This window comes from Spodoptera frugiperda, chromosome 28 (assembly GCF_023101765.2).
Source record: "Spodoptera frugiperda isolate SF20-4 chromosome 28, AGI-APGP_CSIRO_Sfru_2.0, whole genome shotgun sequence".
Classification (NCBI taxonomy): Eukaryota; Metazoa; Arthropoda; class Insecta; order Lepidoptera; family Noctuidae; genus Spodoptera; species Spodoptera frugiperda.
Window position 1 is genome coordinate 9,878,329 of NC_064239.1, and position 27,519 is coordinate 9,905,847.

Consider the following 27,519-nt stretch of genomic DNA (forward strand, 5'->3'; position numbering starts at 1 on the left):
TATTTAGTCAAAGTAAAGTAAAATAAGAAAAAAGGAAAATAAACCTTACAAAAATAAATGAAATCCCACCCAAAACATAAATGTGAAAGGCTGCCAAGTTCGATAATATTGGAATGCTTCGCCTATAAAAGAAGTGAGATCTAAATAAGTACCAAGTTCCATACACAGACCTCAGTTAAAAATGATATAACTTGGCAAGTTTTAATAGAAAATTATATACTTGACTCATTGCGTTTAGTAGGTTTATAACAAAGTGTGTGAAAACTTGCCAACTTGTTATATCATTTTTAACTGAGGTCTGTGTATGGAACTTGGTACTTATTTAGATCTCACTTCTTTTATAGGCGAAGCATTCCAATATTATCGAACTTGGCAGCCTTTCACATTTATGTTTTGGGTGGGATCTATTCTTCTCTTCTTATATAGTCTCTATGCTACAACTGCGGTATCGAAGACCTTACCAAGACTTCAGTTACGAGTGCTCGGTCGGAGTAAAGAAATTCTCGCCAAGAAATGTGAAAAGCTAGTTTCCAACATTTTAATAAACACCGTAGCGTGTCTTTCTAAACGTAATGCATGGAAAACCAATCTTTGAGTACATCTAATATCTATTTATGACTTTCGCAGGCTATTAACAAGCCATTATGCTGACACAAATCTAACACATTCCCATCAAAAGTGAGAACTAATAACGCCTTTCAAATATTTTAAAGAAATTAAGAAACTAACACTATCTAATTGTCCGTTTACCAGGTGATCGCGAAGCACGTCGAGGGGTTCAAATCAAGTCATCGAGGTGACACTTTCACTGGTAGCGCACGCGTCTTCCCACGGTGAAACCGTGCGAAGTGAGAAAATGGTCTCACCACCAACCAGCAACAAGGCCAGATGTGTCAGGTGACTGAGTACAATGCAGGCGAGGGTAACATCTCACCCGCCACGAGTCCGGTTAAAACCGGCCCAGTACAAATGCATCACAGGGTTCTGGTTGCTCTTAACGATTCTAGAAGTAGTGGTCGCCAACAGACCGCCCAGGTTTCTCATAGATGGCCAGTCAGAAATTGTTGTCAGACTCAAGGAAGGACCTGACACACCAGTTGGTAAGTACATACCCATGCAATATTAAGCTCTATATCCAGTTGGTTTGAGGCAGACAATAATTTAGAACAAATAAACTAAAGCATGAGGATTTTGTTACCTCAAAACATATTGAATTCGTACTAAATATGAATCTTAGTAGCAAGGTCTTCGCACTAAAATATCAACGTTCACTTGATATTTCACAAAGGTATCAATTTTCAAAACCACATTACCTGCACCTAATACAATACTCTTCAATATACCTAATAAGCCGATACTGCACACAAACACCTGTTATAATTCATACCCCTAAAACTATACCAAAGTTGGACTTTATCATAGTTTCGGTAAGGTACCGACAACCGGAAATTATTCATAATAGGGGAACGGGTAGAGTGGGGTTGCCACGACAACTGATGCAAACATAGGGAAGCCCTAAAACTGCTGTTAAAAGGTTCCCCTGCTTACCATGCACTTACTAATCGTCGATATTATGTAACGAGAAACGATTAGTCAACCGAAAGGTAACAAAGCGTATCCGTAAATGCCTGATAGGGAATTCGGAGTAGTATTTTGATACTACAAACCAATTTTAACATGAATTTTCCCTATGCAATAATGAGTAGTGGAGTGCCTGGAGCATTCAAAACCGTAAAACCTCGGATTAGAGTTACAGTGAATGAATTAATATGATCGATGTGGGATATTGTTTTTTAAACTATAAATTGCAATGTTTACCCAACATTTTTTTGTGCACTCCATTTTTTTATTGTTTAAACAAATTATTATAAAAAATTAATGTTTGACCATATATTTTCACTTTAAACAGTATTTTTTTTTATTTATATTTTAAATCTTACCTGAGTAGACATATAGGAACATTTTTCAAAGATACCTGTGTATAAAAATATCAGTATCTCGAACAGGTAGAAAAACGTGGAGGGGAGAGCGGAGCGACAGCTGCTATGTACAATGGAACTTCTTGGCCAGTTTAATTATAAATGAAACGCACTCTATTGGGTACATTGAAAAAAAATACGGTAATTAATTATGACTAATGAAAAATGATATATATACTTTTAGAAAGCTTACAACTTCGGCTTTATATTGGTACCATTATTATAAAAAATGTATCAGTACTTTTTAAAATATTTAACTTAATTCAGCGGACTAGAGTATTTGCTCACTACGACTCCAACAAGTTATAACACAAACTACCCCTATAAAACCTCCACATTAAGGTTAACTTTATCTGTGGCTTATCGAAAGTTGATCGTACACATCTCCGCAAAAACGCTTCATTTTATTAATAAAAATTTTGGATACGACACCAGAAGAAGCCGCTCAAGTCGTTGCTCTACTGGAACAAGGACTAAGTCAGCGAAGAGTTGCTGCTCATCTGAGTTTGAGCCAATCTGCAGTATCAAGAGGGTACAGGTAGTATCAAGATACTAGTGCCTTCAATCGAAGACCAAGAATAAGCCGCCACCGGCCGGAATTGAGGTGTTCTCGGGCAAATTGAATGCGCGCTTGCCGATGGCGGGTCGTCAATTTCGGGCCTGTGGTAGGCCGTTTAGGGGTGAGGTTGGCTTCCTCCAACCATCTCCGTACTGTCCACTCGCTGACAGCCACTCTTCGAACTCTTCTGAGTTCCTGTTGAACATCGACACCGGTTAAGTGACGATTTCGTAGTGAAGTTGAAATAATAAAACGGTCATCTCTCTCCGAGGTGGACCGGTGGCGGCTTATTCTTGGTCTTCGATTGAAGGCACTAGTATCTTGATACTACCTTGTACCCTCTTGATACTGCAGATTGGCTCAAACTCAGATGAGCAGCAACTCTTCGCTGACTTAGTCCTTGTTCCAGTAGAGCAACGACTTGAGCGGCTTCTTCTGGTGTCGTATCCAAAATTTTTATTAATAAAATGAAGCGTTTTTGCGGAGATGTGTACGATCAACTTTCGATAAGCCACAGATAAAGTTAACCTTAATGTGGAGGTTTTATAGGGGTAGTTTGTGTTATAACTTGTTGGAGTCGTAGTGAGCAAATACTCTAGTCCGCTGAATTAAGTTAAATATTTTAAAAAGTACTGATACAATTTTTATAATAATGGTACCAATATAAAGCTGAAGTTGTAAGCTTTCTAATGGTATATCGGTTTTTAAAAACAATTCAGTATTTTTTTAAGAAAACATCTTCGAATGCGCACATGTAGGTTGAGTCGATTTGGTTGCTCGCGAGTGTAGTTTATACTGCAGTGTATCATGTTTACAGTGCAGCGGAAATAGTTGTTCCAATACTTCACCTATTATACAGATATGTAGATGAAGTAGAAGAAAATATTTGATGTAGACTACAATGTAATATATTTAAATAAACAGATTTTGTACAAATATTTTTTTTTCTTTTCATTAGTCATAATTAATTACCGTATTTTTTTCAATGTACACAATAGAGTGCGTTTCATTTATAATTAAACTGGCCAAGAAGTTCCATTGTACATAGCAGCTGTCGCTCCGCTCTCCCCTCCACGTTTTTCTACCTGTTTGAGATACTGCTATTTTTATACACAGGTATCTTTGAAAAATGTTCCTATATGTCTACTCAGGTAAGATTTAACATATAAATAAAAAAAAATTACTGTTTAAAGTGAAAATATATGGTCAAACATTAATTTTTTATAATAATTTGTTTAAACAATAAAAAAATGGAGTGCACAAAAAATTTTTGGGTAAACATTGCAATTTATAGTTTAAAAAACAATATCCCACATCGATCATATTAATTCATTCACTGTAACTCTAATCCGAGGTGAAAACCCCCAGGCGCTCCACTAGAGGATGAGTCACAGCAACTACCAGAGGCAACTAGTGTAGCTGACATATTGCTGACTCATGCTATGATTTTGTTTTAAATTTGAACGCGGTGTTCTGTTTTTCTTTTTTTTTCTTTTAGACTACACGGTCGGTTGGCTTTTCAAATGGCTAACTGACTAGCTGTCACTGACCATCGATATCTTAACTTCAGACTGAATTTTTGTTTACTTTGGCTATTTACCTTAAACGTTTACTCAAAGTTCTGTAGATTTTTGTTTTTATTTTTATTACTACGAAAACTTTACCAAGTAATTATGTGTTAACTTTTAATTTCTTCTAACGTGTGTTTATAGCCGTGAATAGTATGTAGGTTTAAGTACGTATGTGTGTGTGTTAATTAAAATTATAGACCGTTATTTTAATTTCAGGTAGCCTAATATACCGGCTGAGGGGCGTTGACCCCGACGGAGATACGTTACAGTTTGGCATTAGAGACCAACTTGGTAGTGATATTTTAAGATTAGAAGCCATTTCATCCAACGAAGCTAATATTTATTTAGTTAAGGAATTAGATAGAGAGGTGAGTGAATCGGTTTACTGAAAACATTGTAATGAAAAGACGACAATACACAGTGCCGGCGTAAGGGCCACTGACACTCCGGGCGAAAATAATGTGGCGCCCACTTGAGGGAAGCAATATCAAGTGTTAGTAGTAGTTTTTAATGTTATTGACGCCCCCAGACTTGTCGCCCTGGGCCATCGGCCCATGTCGCCCCCCCCTAACGCCGGCACTGACAATACATACGCCATACGCTATTGAAATATTATTACAGTTTACTCACGTGAAATTAGGTTGGAGAAAAGCTGTACCAGGTACAACTTACAAGTCACACCGAGACTCAAAATCGTCAGCAACTTTTCTCGTATACCTAGTTCACATGGACAAGCCAATGATAATAAATATTGTAATCAATTTAGTATGTACATACCTATATTTAGTGCCACGTGAAACTTGATAGGTACCTATATTATCAAAAAAACTACACGAATTAACATTCGCGTATAAAATTAATGTTAGAATAAAAAATAAAATTGTAAAAATGTTCACCCATTTTGACCGTAACCGTAATTTTTTTTTTTTTTTTTGCTCAAGGCAATGTAACTACATTAAAAGGTTTAATGATATAGGCACAATAAATCATTACATTAAATGATTAACTATAATGTCTCACTATTTGATTAGTTTATTAAAATAAATATGGACCAAATAAAGTAATTATTTCTTAAAATTAATTTTATTTGTAAAAATTATAAAATACTGGCTGCTGTATCACAAAATAATTGAACGTAGCCATTAGTTTTAATTAAAAATAAATTAAATTTCTTTTAAATCACGAGATAAAATATGGCTATTCATTTTTTTGAGCAAAAATGGCCAGCATTTAATATTTAATGGAAAAGGTGAGTATTTATATAATTTATTTGTTTTAGATCCGTGATGAATATTCTTTTGTATTAACTTTAACTGACGGGCATCTGGGCGACGGAAACTACATCACGCAAAGCTTTTTGTTGTTAGTTGAAGATGTGAACGACAACGAACCAATTTTCAGACCATATCCTTCCGCAATAACAGTTAAAGAAGACGCTTCTCCTGGGATTTTAACAACTGTGGAAGCAACAGACCTGGATGAAGGAGCTTATGGACAAGTATGTTTATATTTTTAGGATTCATATAAAGTTGTAAAAGCTTTTTGATCAAAACACTTTTAGATTACTACCTCCGTAAACACTGTACAATAATTTCATTATCTGTGTCTGTAACGTCAATGTCGCTGTCAACTGTCACACGCATGCATTTGAAAATTTTGAAATCTTGTTTTGTTTTGTTTGGTTCGTTTGTATGATTGAATATTATAAATTTACAGGTGTTATACCACTTACAAGAACTTGACGGAGACGTACAAAACTTTGCTATACAAACTGTTAACGGGAAAGGAGTGATACGTTTGACAAATCGGTTGGATTATGAGCGCAAATCGTTGTACCAACTTCGAGTGTTGGCTGTGGACCGTGCGAATCAAGGGAGGGTAAACACTGGGACCGCTGCAATCCTTGTGAAGGTGCAGGACGTGGAGGACCAGCCTCCAGAGTTCGTTGTTGCCAGTCCTGTGACGAGGATCAGTGAAGATGCTCCTATTGGGACATCAGTCTTGCAAGGTGAGATTTTACTAAGATGTACGTTGCTTTGGCTGGTAAATATGTGAATTATATCACTAGCTACTGCGCACCTTATGTGACCCGTCGCGTCTGTCCAAACAAATCTAAAGAGTCTTTACCATAGACAGAATGAATGAGTTAAATATTTGTTCATCTACGTTCCAGTACGAGCTATTGATGGAGATCGAGGAGTCAACAACAGGATATCGTACAGCATTATATCAGGTGGAGAGGAACACTTTGACATTGATAGCAGTTCAGGTGTGGTGTACACTGTTAACCAGCTCGATAGGGAGGACCCTAATAACAGCAATGGAGCATATATTTTGGAAATATTGGTAAGAACATTAAGTTATGTGACATTCCAATTAGCAATTTTTTGGAGGGAGAAATAATCAAATTATTTCTCCTGCCACCCCGTTCCCATTCCTATGTTTCAAGTCAGAGCCCTGGTAACCTGCTAGGTTACTGCAGGTTTGAGTCGATGCTAATTAACTTAAACTATGACTTAATTACTTAGCAATGCGTTTATAAATTTTGAGGTTTTTCTACTGGATATTTTCACACTCAAGCTCTTACTAATAATATAAACTTTGTCTCTTTTTTGGGAAAAATAATTAAACATTACAATACATCTTAATCTTAATATAAGAATAGTTAAGTTCAATTGTGATACCTAGGCTTTGTCTAAATGATGATAATATAGGAAAATAAAATTGTTCATTGTACAGAAATACAAATACTCTTTCAGGCTACAGAAGAATCGCGCACCATCTCTCCGATGCCCAGTGCTACCACGGAGGTGACAGTCATAGTGACTGATGTAAATGATGAGACACCACGGTTCAGGAATGACAGATATGTTGGTGAAGTACTGGAGAATGCACAGCAGAACACACCTATTACATTCTTACAAGACGCTATTCCCGAAGTCTTTGATTATGATCAGGTAATTATAATGTTGAATTTTCTACATTTGTGTATCATTTATATTGTCATAGGTACATTAATATGTACTATACATACACTGTACATAAGTCTATTAATCATATGAAAATAATATGTTTATAGACTTCATCAATGTTTTTATCCACTCACACTTCCCAGCCTCAATGTCAATCAATGTTTATATTAAGGCAAGGTTAATAAATAGAAAATTACTGTAAATGGCTGAAACATTTAACTAACTTAACTGACAATTTAACATAATTTACATACACAAATTGATCAACAAAGCGTAAAATGATTCATAATATAAGAGCAGATGTTAGTATACTGTATATTGATTGTATTTTTTTAATTTCCAGGGCAAAAATGGTACATTTGAACTGTACCTAACAGGAGACCATGGTGTGTTCGATGTGACACCCTTCAAAGGTATCAATGAAGCTTCATTCCTGATCAGAGTCAATGACGCATCATTCCTGGACTATGAAAAAGTCACTGTTATGAATTTCAGTCTAGTCGCCAAAGAAATTGTTACCAAAGATCCTAAAATGAGGTATGTATTAATGTATGAGGTACTTATATTAGATTTTACTGTTTTTCTTACCGAATTCACATCTTATTGACACCGAAATTAAGTATCCATCCGTCACTATACAGGCTGTAAACAGAACACTCCCGTTTTTTGTTTTTATAATTGTAATTTTCGTATTATCCATGCAATATCAGACTTAAGCGATTACATATTATTATTACATAAAATAAACATTGAATATCCTTTTTTTTTTAAATAATACTTGTACCATCTCCTCTTTGCAGTTTTTGGGAGTGTTCCATTTACATCCTGTATTGTTTGACAACTGAATTTAAACCTTAATGCAACTTATCATAACAAAATCTATTTTCCTATAATTCCAGCATAGTGCCAATAGTGGTCCACATAAAGGACGAGAATGACAACTTTCCAGAATTTACCGAGTCATTGTACACCGTGTCTATACCTGAGAACTGTGGTGTTGGCACCACTGTCGCCTGGGTGCAGGCTCTAGACCAGGACTCAGATAATTATGGCACCAGAGGCATCAGATACACCAGTCTTGGAGGGAGTATTGCTAATCTGTAAGTAGTTTAGTCATGTGGTGAGGTCTCTCTAGTTAGAACTATTGAAGGAGAGTCTTATGGTAATGGGATGGGATAATGTGAAGATGTGTAAACCCTGAATATTTAATAAGTTGTTATTTAAATGGACAAGAAAGGATATTATCAGGAACCTCTTAATTCTGTGTGTGGTTAGAAAAAACAGAAGTAAAGGGCATGTAAAATTATTTCTTTTCAATTTTAAATAGTTTTTAGTACTTGGCATACTCCTTGCACCTGCTGATTATTTTCTCAGTACCATCAAGAGTCAGCGAGGCAAAAAATCCTAACGACATTATGTCCATCCAAAGTTCATGTGATATGATTCTGTGAGAAGTAAAAGTTAAAAGAAAGGTATAGACTGATGCGTCCACTTATTTTTCTTGTCAATCTCACAAGCTAACAATTAAAACCTATTTTTCTGTTTCATTCTTACATAAACTATTTACATTTCCAGACTAAACCTAAACCCAATATCAGGAGTAATAACAGTAAAGCAAGCGGGCGGTGACAGTTTCGACCGCGAACTCATTTCCCGCCATTATCTGACAGTTGAGGCTCGAGACGACTTAGGCAAAGGCAATAGGAATACAGCCCAGTTGATTATTAACATAGAGGATGTGAATGATAACGCGCCAATGTTCCTGGCCAATAAATATGAGGCCAGATTGCTGGAAAATGAAATGGAGTTTGAAAACCCGCTAGTGCTTGAAGCTAGGGATCTGGATTTGAATGGTGAGTTTCTAATTGCTATTACTTTTTAATGGTGAATTCTATTCATCTCACCTCTCACCAGCCACTTTCATTAGCCTTTCCCAATAATTTACTTATTGTTAGGGATACTGTTTTAAGTAGTAGCATTTTGAACTTCAAATCTGGTGAACATTTATTTATAAACCTTTTTTAAACTAAGAATTTACTACAATTCTACTTCCAATTCTTAATTGATACCTTTTTGATGAAAAATTATTTTTTGAAGGGACATTCAGACCTTTTCACCAATAACCTGTTTGCAATTCTACATCATAAATGATGAGCTTTTCAGAATACCTACTTGTCTACGTCAAAGTCAAAATTATTTGTTTCAAATAGACCAGGAAGGCAATTTGTATAAGCAAAAATGAAAAATGTCTGTCTGTCTGTCAGTCAGTCCTCTAGTAGTGTTACGTATTTTTATAAGTAAAGTATAATATTTTATTGAAGTACCCATTTCGATGTATTCAGGAACAAAGAACAGTCACATAGAATACTCAATAGTTGGAGGAGAGTACAGGGACAACTTCACAATAGACCCGAACTTGGGCATCATCACTCCTGTCGGGGGACTGGACTTCGAACAGATACCCGGCGACAACAGTAACCTACGGCCTATACATCTTACTGTAAGTACTTGTTAATTACTAGTAGTTGTTATTTCCTCTTCTAATAAGAATCTTATAAATTAGTTATTATGTTATCGACTTATTCACGTGAACGTGACGTGGAACTCGACTAGTTTCAAGCCATGCTAAAAACTCATATTCATGAGCAGCAGTTACGTGAGTAAGCCGATAACATAATAATTAATTTGGTATCTCACGAAATTTATAATAAAAAAGAACTTCAATAGTTTGTATCCTGATATCGATAAGCAAATCCTTTACATTATTGCTTTTTCAAGTAAATATCCCTAAAGCTAAAGTTAAAACTACTAAAATATAGACATCTGCTTTACCATGTTTTGTATAGTGCTTTACTCAAGCCTTTATTTTATTCTTGTCTCTTCCAGCTATTTCTGTTTACCGGGTAATTAATTCCAAATTATAATCTATCTCCGCGCCAAATTTCATTAAAAATATGTTAGTAGTTTTAGCGTAAACAATAATAAAACAACACATATTTTATCTCCTGTTACCATCTCCAGGTGCGTGCCCGTGACTTCGGCGAGCCGTCCCTATCGTCGACAGTACCGGTCACTATATACGTACAGGACGTGAACGACCACGCCCCGCTGTTCCAGCAGATGATGTACAAGAGATCCATACCTGAAGACATGCCTGGAGGAACCAGTGTGCTTGAGGTATTGTTGTTTAATATTGGGCTTTATTTGTTTTAGATTTTGAGTGCATTTTAAATAATCAAGAATTGTTTGAGGTGCAATGAGTCAGTTCTATATGTATTAGTTTGTTGTTTAGGACATAAGAGTGGAACTTGGAATAGCAATTTTAAATAACTTTATTCAACACTTTATTTTGAAATTCCACTGTTCTCCATTTACTAACAAACAATTCCAAAACCCATTCAATTTTTTATGGATAGAACTGGGTCATGAAACCACATTACCTGAGACATCAAGGGCATGTGCTCACGTAACACACACACGCACACATTAATGTAATTTCTCCGTCAGGTAAAAGCTCGTGATGCAGACGGCTCGTCCCCAAACAACCGCGTGGTGTACAGGATACAGCGCGGAGCGAGCGATAAGTTCGTCATTGAGTCCCGAACTGGAGTCGTGTCCGTCGCTAACGGGTCCACTCTGGACCCTGACAAAACTACGCCTAAAAGCAACCGGTATACGCTTACTGTGGTATGTATGAGTTAATTATTATTTGTTCTGTTTATGTTTATAACTTTTTGTACAAAGTACTGACCTAGCAATCTGTGAGGTATATCTTGATTAATGTTCTTTAACATTTCTCGTGGAGAATGATGAGAAATTGAACATCATAAACGTACTGCATGCATGTTTTAGAAGAATATGCAAAGACAAACATATATAACAAGGATTAACGTTGAATATTCCTTTATATCTAAATGATTGGTTTATTAAAATTATATCATACATATGTATTTAACTATCATAGATAAATAACAAAGTTAGACTTTGACTGTTTACTGGCAAACTAAAATGGGTACTAATGTGTAGAAAGTAGGACAATCTATTATACTTCTCAATTTACTAAATTAATATTCTTTAATTCTCAGGTGGCATTAGACGGCGGTATCGGCGACCAGCAACTGAGCGCAGCAGTACTAGTGAACATTACTATAGTAGATGTGAACAACAAACCGCCCGTACTTATAGAGCCAGGCACTATCACTGTTAGAGAGAACACACAGGTAAATAGAAGGTTTTGAAGTAATTCTTACTTTTATTTTCTTTCTATAAAACTTGAAGAATTGAGGCATTTGAAGTATTATATCCTTTTACAACAACAATCACAGATCACATTGATATTATAAATGTGAAAGTTGTTTGTTTGTTTGGATGTATGTCCGACGTCCGTCAATTAAACTGAAACTTCTAGACGGATTTTGATTAAGTTTGGTATATAGACAGGGTATGAGCTGACTTCGGTGATAGTATACTTGTACCACGGGAACGCGAGCAAAGCCTGGTAGAAGGTAGTGGTTCCATAAAACTATAACTAGTGTACTTATGTATCTACATAGGATTAAAATGTAATTGTTATGTCTTATAATACCAGTTGACATGTTCATGTATGTTTTTACTACTAAGTTAAATACTATTTATCTATTTCATTTGATGATTTCGTAAGTAAATCTTCACCTCCTGTTATAATTTCCAGGTCGGCACACAAATATACCGCGCCGCAGCCTACGATCCGGACGACCAGCCAGTACTACGCTACGCCATCGACAAGGCAGGCAGTGTTGCCAGAGATGAGGACGGAGTTCCTATATCTTTGGCAGAGTATGACTATCTTGCGTTATGGGACTTAAATGCTGTGGATGGTACACTGAAAGTGGTTAGGTAAGTAAATATTAACAAGATTATTGAATATTCATTAGCATTAAGATTTTAGCTTCTAATTTGATGGTAGACTACAGCCTACCCGGAACTGCCGACAGCCTAGCAGGTTACTGGGGCTCCGGCTCAAAAAGCAAGAGTAGGAATGGGATGGATTTTAGTCAGTAAGAGTCCGACACTCGCTCTCTTCCAAGCTTCGCTTCGCTTCTTTCGCCTTGCCCAAAGCGGGAGGAGGCATTGGATGATTTTCCCCCTCAAAAATAAAGTAAAGCAGTATTAGATTTACAATAATATCTAACCAGGCTCACAGTTATCCAGATTATTTAACTAGAACTCAATTACATAATACCTCTACTTTATATATTAAACTTTTGTGAAGAAATAGTTTTAAATACGTTTTGGCTTTACAGTACCAAGTGCAAATAAGTAACTGTCATCTTTTACTAATATAAAACCCTTTCAAACAGACTATTAGACCGAGAAAAGCTGGAAATAGTGAAACTAGTGATAACTGTTGAGGACATGGCGGCTATCGACGGTGGACCTCGCCAGACTGCGTCAGCAACCCTCACCATAGTCGTTGATGATGAGAATGATAACAACCCGGTGTTCAGGAAACCGTTGTATAAGACCTCCATTACGGAGAACTCTAAGAACGGAGTCAATATTGCTACCGTTATTGCTGATGATGCTGATAAGAATAAGAGTATAAATTATTTTCTTGAAGGTGAGTGTATTTTTTACTTAGTATTCAGTTAGTTTTAAAGTAAATTCGTTAATAGTCTAATCTAAATGTTGATGTATGGCCCATATCCGCACAATTTGAAAAAAATCAATTAGATCAGGGTTTCCCAAACTATGGGTCACGTCCCAGTGGTGGGTCGCAAGTGAATTTTAGTGGGCCTTGTCTGGAAAAAGACACACTAACCAACCGTTTCATGTTGATAACAGTTTAATTCCCTGAAGCTGGATCCGGACGAATTATTCACGTAACTAATTCGAGAAGACAACTGGATTAGTTTTATTTCACGTTGGGACTCATAGTCTTTTTCCATATCTTTTTATTTTTCGGTTATTTTGTGGGGTTCATTTCGTAACTTTTTATTTATGTGCTACACTTTTTAAGTATAGATTTTACGTTAACAATCTAAATTGAACTCAATTACTTTACATTAGCATTCATTCTCATACATTCTCTAATATCAACGTCAATCAACAGGACGCGAGGAGCTTCTAAACCTCGTTCACATGGACAGCAAAACGGGTGAGGTGGTAGTAGCCAGTAAGATAGACCATGAACTCTATCCGTGGATCAATCTCACTGTGAAAGGGGTAGACAGTGGTGTACCGCCGCGGTACTCCGTCGTCGATCTGTTTATACAGGTAAGAAATACATAAACTTCAATATAATAAGTATTCAATAATTGTTCTATCCTAATTACTATTTATCCAGGATTTATTAAGACTGCCTCGTTGGTCGAGTGGGTCGCGATTGTCGGGTAAAGGGTCTCGGGTTTGATTCCCGGGTCGGTCTTATTACTTGCCTTTTATTGTTTTTCGTTAATTTCTCAGTAGTAAAACTTTCCTCGCGTGTTCAGCTATATGTATTATCGATAAACTGTAAATGGATACAAACATAAAGGAAAATAGGTAGTGTGTGTAATACAATAAGTATTTTTGCTAAATATTAATGACACACATGTAATGTCTATTTATGCATCATGGATCACCATCCTTAGGAGGAAAAGTGTGCATTTTGTTTAAATCATTTTGATCCAAAGGTCAATACTGTGTCGCTACAATAAAGACCACTAAAAATAGACAATAGTACTTTGATATACTTATTAAACGAACTGCCCAATAAGATCTTGTAAGTCAATAGAATCTTTATATTAAAAAATATAAAGATAGACACAGTCCAAATGTAAAGGGTCTATTGTTTTAATTATATGGATAAAGTGTATAACTGTTTACCCAGAAATAAGGAAATGAGATAAACATATACTTAACTAGACGGACCCGACAGACGTTGTCCTGTCTACACGTCTTTAATTTGAAAAGGACATGGCTAAACCAAAGTATGGACGTCGTAACCCGTACAAATAAATATTGTATAAATATGGTACCTAGCAATAAATAAAGCCGCATAATTAAAAATGGATATTTTGTAATTAAGAAGGTCCAGAAACTTGGCATATCTGCGCAACAACGCAACGCGTCAAATAACGTTACAAAAACTTCAAACCACAACATTGCTGTGAACTTTTATCAAGGCGTTTTGATGTACCTGAGCCGAAAGTTATTTATATATGAGGTAGATAGGTAAACAATTCTGCTTATACTAGATAATGAACACAAAGTAACCAAGGACAGACACAAAATATATAGTAAGATTGTGCAATCTTATACAAAATATATATTTTGTGTCGATCAAAACATTTTCAATTATTTGGTTTCAGAAAAAAGTCATTATATTACCGTTATTAAAAATTGATGTTCGTTTAATTATTTCGATTTGATTTTCGGGGAAACTAATGTCCTAATAATAGCTTGCAGTACCTACTTCCGTGTTGTCATGTCAAACCACAACAGAAAAAATCAATTATGAAACTTATTTTTGTTTATTTTTGTTCACCAAGTTATAAGAATTAGTTAAACATAAAATAATTCATAAGTGAATATTTAAATGATACGGGTTAGCGTGAAATTCGTATTCTTGTTATTATGCCTGGGTCAGTCATTTAGCCATCTCCTTTTTAACTTTTTTTAATAAGCTAAAACATTCTGGACCATTTTGATGAAAATTATTATTCAAATGTTATGACAATATCTAACGTCATTAATATTTGACACTGCGATGGTAGCGCCGTCAGTCGGATCCATTGTAAAACATTCCAAAATCAACAACTGCTAATAAATTAAAAAATTAATTAATAAAACATTGTCTAGCGGACAAAATTGTGAATCTAAACCATTCTCAGATCCCCTTGAACACACACACAAAATTTCATCAAAATCGGTCCAGTCGTTTAAGAGAAGTTCAGTGACATACACACTTACAGAAGAATTATATATATACTTAATATGATAAATACTCGTATGTAGATCTAAGGCTAGAATGTTCACAAAAAATGCACGTCACCATTGGCGGGTTAAAATAGCAGTTACAACTATTTTCGATTGCAATTTTATGGGCAACATATTACACATAGATTCCCGCATAAACCCTTACTATGTATTAAATTGTGATTATTTATAGGTACTAGACGAAAACGACAACAATCCAATATTTGAGTCGTCGGCGTTCGAATACAGGGTGCTTGAAGATGTGGAACCGGGGACTACTATAGCCAATATACTGGCACGAGACGCTGACTCCGGCGAGTTTGGGAAGATCACCTATTTACTTGATCGAATGTCTACACAGGTATGTTGCATTGTTTGCGGCCATAATCAGACATTATAAAATTCATATTAAAAAATGGATGGAGCTCATATAATCCGTTTTTCCTTTATTTGTATGTATTCTTCATATTTAGTTTAGATTGCTCATTTAGCCTTTTTGTGTGATTGCACTCAAAAGTCAAATAATTTATTCCAATTAAACCATAAATAGGTACTTTTGAAATGTCAACAAATAAAGAAATAAATAATAGTCTGTCAGTCTGTTCGTCAGTGAAGCATAGTCTTTGTTAATTGGATAATAAACAAAGCCTAGTTACATAACATAAATTAACAGAAATAGCGCCTTCATTAAATTACAAATGCATTTAGTACAATCTGTAGTCTGATCAAGCGTTAATAGAGAATAATAAAGTGCTTAGCCAAATAGCCATGAAGATAGCCGTTCAATGGCATACTTCTCTAAAAAAAAGTACTCAGAACCATAAACATACTTTTTCTGCAAAATAATTACGTTCAATTTATTCTAATTTACAAAGCAGTCGTTATACTGATCATATTGCGTGAACGCTAACAATAAAAACTGAGGCTCATCAAGAAATGAAACTGCCAGCTTATGAATATTACTCACAGACTGTTTATATTTAAAAGATAATGCAAGAAATACTCTTCTTAAAGGCCTCCTAAACTAAAAATATACATAGATATCTGCTTCTTAATTATATTTTTCGTTACATTATTACGTCTTGCTTTTTTATCCACGAAGGGATAAATAGAGGTGAAATTTTTATTGTAGAACCAGTTTTCACCAGTTCTTTTGTAGTTTCAATTCTATCTAATGTAATATGGATGATGTCGGGGTATGTAAATTAAAAATCTATTTATTCTGTTAGTCAAGTAATGGAAAAATATTAGCCATTTTTTTTTATTTGGGTTTATACGAAAACAAATCAAAGTATAGGAGTCGGAGGTAACTACGTCACTTTTAACTATAAAACGTACTCAAAAGTTACGTCACGCGATATTTCAAATCAATATATTGTCGAAAGTAATTATTTCTGTAAGATAATAAAAATAACAAGTCTAACGTTTTAAAATAATGTACCAGACGAACATTAAAATTAAAATGAGTCATCTACCTTATTGGAATTGGGCACTATACTAGACTTACTGCCGCACTCAGAGACATTTAATGATCACTTAAACTATTCCTTAGTAACAATTTTGTATTGAAAGAATTGCTAAGGACTGAATTAGGTAACCGTTAAATGACTCTGAGTACGGCAGTTAGTATTTCTTCAGCTCGTGTTTTCTGAAAACAGATGTAATTTGAATTGATTATATTAATATAGAGAGGTCACGTTGTTAAAATTTCCACTGAATAATTTCATCCTAATGCAATTGTAATAGAGTTGATAGAATTTTAAAACTGAATATTTAGCCGAAACATATCATTCCAGATAGAAATACAGTCTAGAACGTTAGGTCCCAGGAAATATAATATTCTCGAATACTTAAGTACTATAAATTTTTTGTTTGTTGTTTCTTTCTAAGTAATTAAATTATACATGTTTTGTCCACTAATAAATAAATCAATATTATATAGGACTCCCAATTGTAACTGGTGAAAAGTGTAAATTAGATTGTATTGGTACACCTTCAAAGATTAAACAACGATTATGTTTTGTGCTCCATAATCAGGTATTGATATACGATATATCCTATCGGATTATTCAGTTAAGTATATTAATCACTATTTTCATCCTACAGGGCAAATTCCTAATAAACGCAGACACAGGAGCGCTAACTGTATCGGATTGGTTGGACAGAGAGACGCAAGCGACATACAACCTTGTCATAGAAGCGTGGGACAACTACCAGTTTGGATACCTCAGTGGAGAGAGCCGCAATGCGTTCAAGCAGATTGTGTAAGTCAACTTGTATGTGTATGTGAACTTATATGTTTGGAAAAAGGGCGCTTAGCTTTTTAAGGAGAAATACTAGAGTGTGGGATTTTTACCTCACCAAAATCACCCTGGTGGCCACCTTCATCCCTAGGGGTGTCCCTCCTATAAGCCTCGCTGTGTAAGTTACACGGCAGCACGTGACCTAGAGTCCCCACTCTATGCACCTATGGCTCAAAGGTCCGCCTGCAGTTGACGCAGGCGAGATTAGGCGTCAAGGCGGTTGCCTCATCGACGCCTTCTATGAGCAGGATAGGACCTCTCACGAAGTAACCTATTCCTTAAAATCTTACAAACCTTCATAGTTGCATCTACTGCAGATCCTGGCTTTATAGAAGATGTAACAGATTTGGGTAGAAGTGGCGAACATCATTCTAACTTTCCAAACATCAACAACTAGATACCGAAACGAAAAAAGATATCATAGCACATAACAAAATGTTCAAAATCAGTATTCTAGCTCTATATGTATAAAATCTACACTCGTTTGAATTTTGTTGAGCAGATACTTTTTGTAGTCATAACAAAACTCAGCACTACTACTATTTGCCTCTCGTTCTTAAAAACATAAGTGTCATAATGACACTGCGATTTCTAATCAGCTCGCTAAGCGTGGGCACAAATATTTAAATATTTGCAAACTATGGCCCAAAAAATCTTGCAAAGTTCGAGTTATATTATTAGCGATTAGTCATACCTACTTATAAATGTAATTCAGAATCTTTTAAATCTTTGATTTGGTATTTCGATTACATTTTTTAATTTACAGTCAGACCAGCTATTTGATATGCAGATAACAAAGTAAATATTGGGTCAGTACAAAGAAAGTAACTTTTGGTTGGCTAGATACATATGTCACTATTAAAAAGCATATATGACAATAGCTGCTGTCTTTGTAGGGAATCAATTTCTGATCTGAATGAATCAATCAAATCTAACTATCATCAAATAGAACGCATAAAGTACAAAATTATGTATCTCTTTTATACGTAAACTATTTGTTTCTGTAACTCTGTTCCAATATAACCTCTTTTGACCATAATTATTCATAGTCCAATTTTACACAACGATCCAAATGTAGTACGGTATGGTAATAAACAGAAAGCTCTACAAAGAAACGGGTAGAAGGAGGGTAAGGAGGCCTTTGCCCTGCAGTAAGACGATTGTGGCTGAAAATAATAATAAATAAATCCAAATATCCTCTTAAAATATCTTCTTTAATCCTCTAGAGTCCACATAGAAGATGTGAACGACAACCCTCCGATACTCCACGTGCCCTCGGACTGTACGACTATAACGGAGTTCCACAACTATCGCGAGCCCATCGTGTCTGTGTCGGCCACCGATGCCGACGACAACTCCGCGCCCAACGGACGAGTGCAGTTCCATCTCGTCGGCGGGAAGGGACATGGTATGTTGTCAATAGAGCATTTTGTATGAATTTTTTTTATTTAACCTCTCGTATGCCGTATATAAGACAACAATAGAAAACACATTGTGTCTCGCGTGGATCCACGTTTCAAACATACGAAGGGTTAAGTATCATTATATGATGAATGATTTGAAAGAAAAGAGTTTCTGAAAAGATGATTGGAAAAATCTATAACATCAAAAATAAGTCGGGTTTTCCTTCCTGATGCTATAACTCCAGAACGCACGAACCGATTTCCACAGTTTTGCATTCGTTGGAAAGGTCTCGGGTTCTGTGATGTTTATAGCAAAGAAAATTCAAGAGAAATTCTAGAAAAATCAGGAAAAAGGGGAAAATTGTTGGTAGCGAAACGGAATTCGCCGGGTTTGCTAATATGTTATACAAGTTATATAATAAATGTTTTTTAGTAGAATAGCATGTATTGAGTCAACCGTCTGAAACCGCACCTATGTTTTTAACCTTCGAAATACCGAGTCTGACTCACCTGACCTATTTTCGAAATTGGATAACAACATAATTATGTACTTTGACGGTCCCAAAAATAGCGACTTGAAACCTTGTGTCTAATAATAAATCTGTAGTAAAAAGTCCCTTAGAATATCTCCGTCTATCACGATGTTTATTAAAAGCTTTTTAATTAAGTGATTTACTACTAGCGACCCGCCTCAGCTTCGCATGGGTGCAATGGTGATATATTATGCACTTATTACACTTATAAACATTCCTCTTAAATCACTCTATCTATTAAAAAAAACCGCATCAAAATCCGTTGTGTAGTTTTAAAGATTTAAGCATACAAAGGGAAATAGGGACAGAGAAAGCGACTTTGTTTTATACTATGTAGTGATTATTAAACCCTTTTCTTTCATTCAGATCTGTTTCGGTTCGAGCAAGTGGGTGGTGACGCCAACACGGGCCGGTTGTTCGCTCGCCAGTCTTTAAAGGATCGCTTCGGAAACTATACCCTGGTTGTAGAAGCTAGAGACTTGGGTATACCGCCCAATATCGTTAGAGGGGAGCTAAGACTATGTGTGACGGATTATAATGATCACGCACCTGTGTTCGTGCATCCCCCGCAAAATGTCACTATCAAAGTGCCTGAGGTAAGTTGTCAACTGTTTTTGAGATAATTTGATTATCAACACCTACTATAATCAATATAAAAGGGCCTGAAATAGGTCTCAAGTCGCTTTCAGTAGAGGCCTATGTTTATAAGATGATCAGTACCCTTAGTACGAGTTTACTTTACGTTTAACGAAATCGAAACAAAACCACGTTCGGCGCTCTGATTGGTTGGTTTATTCGCACCGGCCAATCAGAGCACCGAACACGCTCTCGTTTCGTTTTCGTTCAACGTAAAACAAACTCGTACTAAGGGTACAGATATCACAATACCAACCTTGACAATCATGTTCATTGTTCATCAAAAATTAGTACGGTCTACTGCACGCACGGTAAACAGTTAAAACCGCTAAGATAACTATGTGTTGCAAACTAAATATTAGCTTGGCTTACAATACCTAGACTTTGAGTAGCATATTAAAGTACCTACCAATATATCAATTAGAGTTTTAACTTAACCATAATATATCGAAATAATACTAGTTTGTAATAGTTTCATTACATTTACACTACTTCGAAATATACTATTTTATACATTGTAGGTAGCTTTCCATGTCAGTACCCTTAGTATGAGTCTGCTCTACGTTTAAAGTAATCGAAACGAAAGCGCGTTCGGCGCACTGATTGGCCGGCTCGAATAAACCAACCAATCAGAGCGTCGAACGCGCTCTCGTCGCAAACTCATACTAAGGTTACTGTAAAAGTAATTCATTGCACATTTTTGTTCTCAACCTTGTCCTTTTCCTCTTAATATTTTCCTCAGATTTATTTTACTTAATACTTTTCCTCTTAGAACGCGACAATAGGCACTACGGTAGTAGAGGTGCGAGCTATAGACGCGGATATAGGCCCCAACGGCGCCGTACGGTACCGAGTACGGCAGGACGCGGCCGGGGCGTGGCGAGCCTTCACTGTACATGCTACTAGCGGAGCTCTCAGAACTACACAGCCTCTGGATAGAGACAAGCAGACTACTTACCAGGTATGTTAAGGAGATTTAACTCTTTTTTCTTTCTTCTTTTTTTCTTTAAAATAAACCTTGCCCCACACTAGGATTTTCTCCTGTGTCGTGGGTGCGTTTACAAACATACAAGTTCACATACACACGTTCACATATAACTATATTATACTTAACGTACGTAACCTTTCTATCGACAAAAGGGTTAAAGGTTCACATAAGCAAAGTCACACTTACGTAGTGTGTCTCATGTAATAGAGGAGAGTCTATTAACATACCGCTGAACACAATCCCAAATTTGAGTCCAGTTTACGAAAAACTGAATAAAGCTTAATAATACTTGACTGACTGACTTGAACCCGAAATCCTTTACTTAGCAATCGCAGTTTCGACTACTGGACCAATGAGGCGGACAGTTAAAAAACGAAACTTACTCATTTTACCTAATACCTAATTAAATTGTACACCCGGCAATATTATAATTTCATTTTATTATAGCTATTAAAACTATATCCGTCCCTACAATACACATGAAAAGTGATAAAGACAGAAAATATAACGGTGATCCAAAATTGAATCGCGATTTAAAATTCAAGCGTCGAATGTCGTTAATTCCCTGTATACTCAATGTAGTTTTTCTTCTACCAAATAATACAATCAATGTCTGCTCTTCCATGTCATATTAATGACAAGAAAAAATACATAATAAGCCATATACATAACAGTATAACAGATTCTAAATATAAAGATTTAAAGTCTATTTCACAATATCTGATTACGTTCCTAACACATGTTTTCATACATTTCTATGTAAAATACGTCATTTAACCTAATAGAAACTTAATCAGACAGTAACAAGCCCTTGAAACTGTTATGATGTTATTTTGCTATGAATATTTTTCTTCTACCATAAATAAAATATTATCCTGTACAGTAGGTCCTCAATTTGCCCCTTAGCTCAGTAATTGTGTTATTATTGTCAACGGTCGCAGCTAGGGGGGCTATTGCCATAGCAACGGGTCGACCAAAACATCCAATGTCTAATAAACAAACCTCCTCTATAAAAATAGATAGGTCGATTAATCAACTTACGTAGGTACTGTAAATAGTATTTTGTAGTGTTTTATGGAACACCTAATAATACTTTCGCCTACTTGTACCAGAGAACTCGTCCGAATATTTGCTTATTCGACCGAACGGTCGGATAATACGGTCAGCGAGGCAATTTTGTAGAATAAATTGTATTTACGATGATAGAGTTTGACCCCCACATGCCCTTTAGTTGACAGTACACACTATTCCCTTACAAAGTATTTAAAAATATCCATAATATTAATATTTACCATTTGTCATTGTAGCTGTTTTGCATTTGCCAAAACCCGGTCACCGGTCGAGTGACTGGACGTCTGATTTATTTATGGTTTTACGTCTTATTTTATTCATGTTGATCGCAGTTCGTGACGTCACACTTACAGCTACGCACTAGTGCCGATAACCTGACATTGTTTTCCGGATCTAGGCGCATTTGAATACAAACTACTTATTGTGGGTGAAGGCACTGTTTTTATCTATACACAATTGTCTATTTATTTCAGCTTATCACATTATCAGGAATCCGTACCCAATTAAAAATTAATTGGACGATAAAATAGATAAATATCTGTGACAATGTAAATGTTGTCAAGAGAACTGTGTTATTGGTAACGTTTTGGTATTTTTCCTCTACATCTTACATACAGGATAGCTATGTACTTGTAACATTGTACCTAACTCGTATACAATTACGGAACATTAATTATACGAACATACATAGTTCAAGTTGAACGTTTATTTTTAAACTATAATCTGTCTCTATCCCTAATTTCATCCAGTTCCATTCTGTTGGTTTTGTTTAAAAGAGTAATAAGCACGGAGCAACTCTTTGTGGGATCCATAAATTGTTATTCCGGGTCTGGGTGTCATGTGTATGTGAAATTGTTGTTTGTAAACGCACCCACGACACAGGAAAATATCCTAGTGTGGGGCAACGTTTTTAAACAAAAAGAAAATAATTACATTTGTTGTGACAATGGGGTTGACTGGACCCTACAAATTAAATGCATTTGTTGAGAATATCGTTCCTTATTAATATGCACCCCTGTATTATCACTTGTAACGAACTTAACGAACTTCGAGATGTGGACAACTGTCCAGATTCACTGTAACGTCACGTCGAAGATTCTTTACATCAATTGACCATGTTAGACATTCTTAATGAACCATATTATTATCGCAACTTAAGTCGAATACTGTAACCTAAACAGCTAAACTATCGATGGATAACTTCATCACTCATTCCAATGTCAATTTGCTAACATATTGATTATTCCACAGCTCAGAATAGAAGCCTACGACCTCGGGCTGCCTACGCCACTTAGCTCGGACTTGGACCTAACTATCTACGTACAGAATGTGGACAACTATCGGCCACGGTTCCCCAACAAACACATACATATCAACTTTACTGAGAACGCGCCCAATTCTGGCCTATACTTGCCCAGCGTTATTGAAAGGGATGAGATTGACCGCGGCGATGAACCCTTGTTACCTGTTTGCTATTATATTGTAGATGGCGATGAAGATAATGTGTTTGATTTACACAGGAGTACGCATAGGTAGTGAATTTAATTCTTTTTTAAATTAAAATTATATGTTATCTACTACTTTATAAAAAGATATCTTAATTTTTAAGCGATTTCAAAATATGTAGGTTCTTAGCTTGACATGTATGTATCTATCTATGTATTTGCGCGATTATCTCGCGCTTGGCTGAACCAATTTTGATGCGCATTTCAGCACAGTATGTTTAGACTAAAGAGAAGGTTTTAGGGATATTACCTGACTTAAAAAAATGGAAATGGTAAAGAGAATTAAAGGCGGTTACCCTTTTTTTCTATTTAATCCATCCACAACAGATGCCGCCGCCTACTACTACATAAAGGCAATATATATAATATACATTAAATAGTTACTTTCCTTCCTTAAGTAGATTACAAGCGAAACCTCCTTTATTAAAGTCTATAAAAATAGAATACAAATACCTACTATGCCACTTTTCAGACTATCAAACCAAAAGCCTTTAGATCGGGAACAGAAATCGGAATATTCCCTCACAATATTAGCTTCAGAAGACTGTGTGACCAAGCCTAAGTATGATGAACAAGTAGATGGGGTCAGCACGCTGAAGGTCCACGTAATCATCAATGATGTGAACGACAACGCTCCTCAGTTCGTCAGCAAGATATTTACAGGGGGCATCACTACTGAAGCTGACTTTGGGATTGAATTTATGCATGTTAAGGTATAACTTATTTTAATTCGTAATATCATACGTCACTCCTTTTAATCCTTGAAGTGAGAAAGAATGAAAGAAAAACAGTTTATTTGCACCGTTGTAAAGTAATGCATGCAAAACAAGGTAATAATTTTAAAGTAAATAAATAAGGAACACGGCTCAAAAAGGCCAGTGGGCCATAGGGGGATGAGTCTATTGCTGTAATCCGGGCACTATTCCAAGCTTTGTGCTATTACCGAGAATATTACGAAAAATCTAATCTTTCTCAGTCATAGGTACTTTACCCGACCCAGGAATCGAAAGCGGACGAAATAGAGACAGAAGCACTATTTTCCTTGCTTATTCACTTTTACTAGTTTAATTTCCTCTTATGTGACCGTTTCTAAAGATGCACGGACGATTTTCATACCTCAACTATCTCACTCTCTCTCACTTTCTAATCCGCAACATTCTTGTTTCATTCATAAAACGTTATTGTTTGCTATTTTTCCCAGAAACTGTGCTTTACGTTACCACTATGATTCCTTAAATTTTTACTTACGTACTAATTTGATATTTTGTTTGCAGGCCATAGATTTAGACGAAGGTGATAATGCTAAAATAAATTATTACTTAATCGGAGATGTGAAGGAAACTCTAACGGAAGGTTTAGAGAACTTAGCAGTGTCCCCGTTTCTAGTCAATGTTGAAACAGGCGCGGTTTCTTTGAACTTCGATCCGCAGAAGGGAATGAAAGGATATTTCGATTTCAAGGTGAAGTATATGATATTTTGTTTTATTCCTTCATCATTTTATCCCTTTTAATGCTACAATGAGTGCATTCAAACCATAAGTCCTTGTCAACTATGAATGTGTACGTAATAGCCACACAGCGCAGCGCATGCGTGTTGTGACTATTCTATTTATTACTTACGTATTTTACAAATCAATAGCGCCGGATGATAAGTAGCTTCAAGTAGATATTAACCACTTATTCGTCGTTTTTTAGTTGTTTTATCTTAACTTTGAGTACTTTGAGTCATATGTGACTACATTATGGATAACAACCTGCCTCAATGCCTTTTCGGTGCAATCGATGCCGCATTAAAATACGTACTGCGTATTAAGTACGATTTTATAGCACAAGTTGTGAAAATTCACTATAGAAGTTTATTTTTATACCGCGACTCGTTTCCTGTTCATGAATAAATGCATTGATTATATGCCTAGCTTAGTAACGAATTGTATTGGAGATGTGCCGAACGAGAGGTCATTGGCCTTTACCCCTGAATTGACTGCCAAACCTCTTGGATCAAGGCGTGATGTTCTATTTGTGCACTTCCAGGTTCTAGCGAATGACACAGGGGGTTTACAAGACGAGGCGCATGTATTTATTTATCTACTTCGTGAAGACCAACGTGTTCGCTTCGTCCTACGCTCTCACCCGTCAGAAATACGTGACAAGATCCACGTGTTCCGTGAACGATTAGCACGAGTGACCGACTCGGTCGTAAACGTGGACGATTTGAGGGTACACGAAAATAAAGATGGCTCAGTCGACAATACTAAAACCGACTTGTATTTGCACCTCGTAAACGGTGAAGATCATTCCGTTTTAGAAGTCGAACAAGTACTAAAATTAGTTGATAAGAACATTGAGCAGTTGGATGATCTCTTCAAGGTAATTTTAAGACATTTTGATAGATTTTATTGTAACTTTCGTGAGACATACATACTAAATTAATTATTATGTTATCGGCTTGTGCTCATGAATATGAGCCTCTAGCATGGCTTGAAACTAGTCGAGTTCCTCGTCAAAACATTTTGATAGTTTCTGAATGAAGTTTACTGGTATTAAAAACCTTATTAAAAAAGGTAAGAACTTATTTTAAAAACATTTTCTAGGAGTTCAATGTCCTGGACACTCAGCCGGCGGAGTATCAGCCTCTAACAGCAGAAACTCTCTCGTCCAACCAGACGGTATTCTGGCTAGTATGGACCACGCTGTTCCTGACTGTACTACTGGTGCTTACCGTCATGATGTGTCTGTCGCAACGAGCTGATTACGTCAGGAGGCTAAAGGCGGCTACTGCTACTGCTTATTGTAAGCATTTTGTTCATAATACCAGCTACACATTAAACATTTATTTAGTTTAGCCAAATAAAAGAAAACATACTTGTGTGTTATATTTTTAAATAATCCACAAGACTGACAATAATAAAAATGTCGGTTATGTTTGTTTATTTAAGAACTGGCTGATTAGTTCTGCATTTGTTATGGATTCTAAGATGTCGGTACCGACTGACCTATAAGTGAAATATATATATGCTATGGTGTATTGTGTTAAACTGCCGATTTCAATAGGATCATTCACAGTAGCTAATCAAATTGTTGAAATCACAATCTCCGGAAAGTAACTTTACTGGAGGTCAACAGTCGACTTTTGCGGTCTAATAAGCACAATGTTTTTTACCATAGATTGTACTGTTAGCCTACTACAGTCCCAAAAGCACTGTTCTTATGTATTCGCTCTCTCTACTGATTTACAAAACAACTTGAAAAGGATTAAAACATTTATTTAATAATAGTAAATTACTTTAACAGTATTTGAGTGTCGTATGTTTTCTATGCAGCATCACCGACTCCTGGGGAATCAGACATGACCATCCGCAGCTCGGGAGGCCGAGTGCCCAACACAAATAAACACAGTACAAAAGGATCCAACCCTATATGGCTCCATGCTTATGAGAATGATTGGTACAAATCAGAAGATCAACTCAGTCGCTCCGAACGTGACTCTCTCGACGAAAACGCAGTTGATCAAGACTTGTCAAATGAAAAACCTTACTTCATTACTACAGGCGCCTTCCCCTCAATAGAATCTAACGAAACCGAACCCCAAACAAACCAAGCAAAATATGATTTCTACCAACAATTAGAACAAATGAAAAACGCAAAAAATATGGAAACGACTGAATTGTAATCTGTAATGTTAATTGTAATGTAATGATAGATATTGATAATTATGTGCCTTTGTAAATTATGTACCTCCATTTTTATCTGAATACATTTTGTAATAAACTATGACATAAGAATCACCTTTATCATACCTATCCTATCTGTTCCTCCCCAACTTGCCATACCTAGGTATACTCTTTCAGGAACTACACGTTTGGTGCAATGGTTGGACAACCGTATTCTACTACATACATTACGGGTTCGATTCCCGTACACAACTTTGTGTGATCCACAAATTGTTGTTTTCATGTCTTTTTGACGAAAAAAAAAGCGACACTTCACGTATATTAGCAGAAACTAAAAGTAGCACAGAACTAATTCACTGTTTCTGAAAAAAATCTAATGTGAGACAATTG

At 36.0% G+C, this 27,519-nt stretch overlaps 1 protein-coding gene across 1 annotated transcript; it reads left to right on the forward strand.

Annotated features, from left to right (window-relative positions):
• The first annotated feature begins 897 nt into the window (after positions 1 to 897).
• On the forward strand, positions 898 to 27,240 carry LOC118264960 (cadherin-23). The gene is made up of 27 exons (XM_050706066.1): positions 898 to 1,100; positions 4,326 to 4,477; positions 5,389 to 5,607; positions 5,826 to 6,117; positions 6,283 to 6,455; positions 6,869 to 7,066; positions 7,425 to 7,618; positions 7,981 to 8,181; positions 8,657 to 8,934; positions 9,424 to 9,581; positions 10,103 to 10,258; positions 10,589 to 10,768; positions 11,167 to 11,301; positions 11,772 to 11,956; positions 12,421 to 12,680; positions 13,173 to 13,336; positions 15,213 to 15,380; positions 17,126 to 17,283; positions 18,549 to 18,730; positions 19,625 to 19,854; positions 20,667 to 20,855; positions 23,205 to 23,485; positions 23,931 to 24,171; positions 24,733 to 24,918; positions 25,490 to 25,825; positions 26,050 to 26,248; positions 26,779 to 27,240. Exons 1-27 carry the CDS (start codon positions 911 to 913, stop codon positions 27,126 to 27,128), a joined length of 5,655 nt encoding a protein of 1,884 aa, XP_050562023.1. The 5' UTR covers positions 898 to 910; the 3' UTR covers positions 27,129 to 27,240.
• The last annotated feature ends 279 nt before the right edge of the window (positions 27,241 to 27,519 follow it).

Coding starts and splice junctions, on each gene's coding strand:
- LOC118264960 (XM_050706066.1), top strand. CDS start 911: ATGCAGGCGAGGGTAACATCTCACCCGCCACGAGTCCGGTTAAAACCG. Junction 6,118..6,282: donor TGGGACATCAGTCTTGCAAG/GTGAGATTTTAC, acceptor TCTACGTTCCAG/TACGAGCTATTGATGGAGAT. Junction 17,284..18,548: donor AATGCGTTCAAGCAGATTGT/GTAAGTCAACTT, acceptor TTAATCCTCTAG/AGTCCACATAGAAGATGTGA.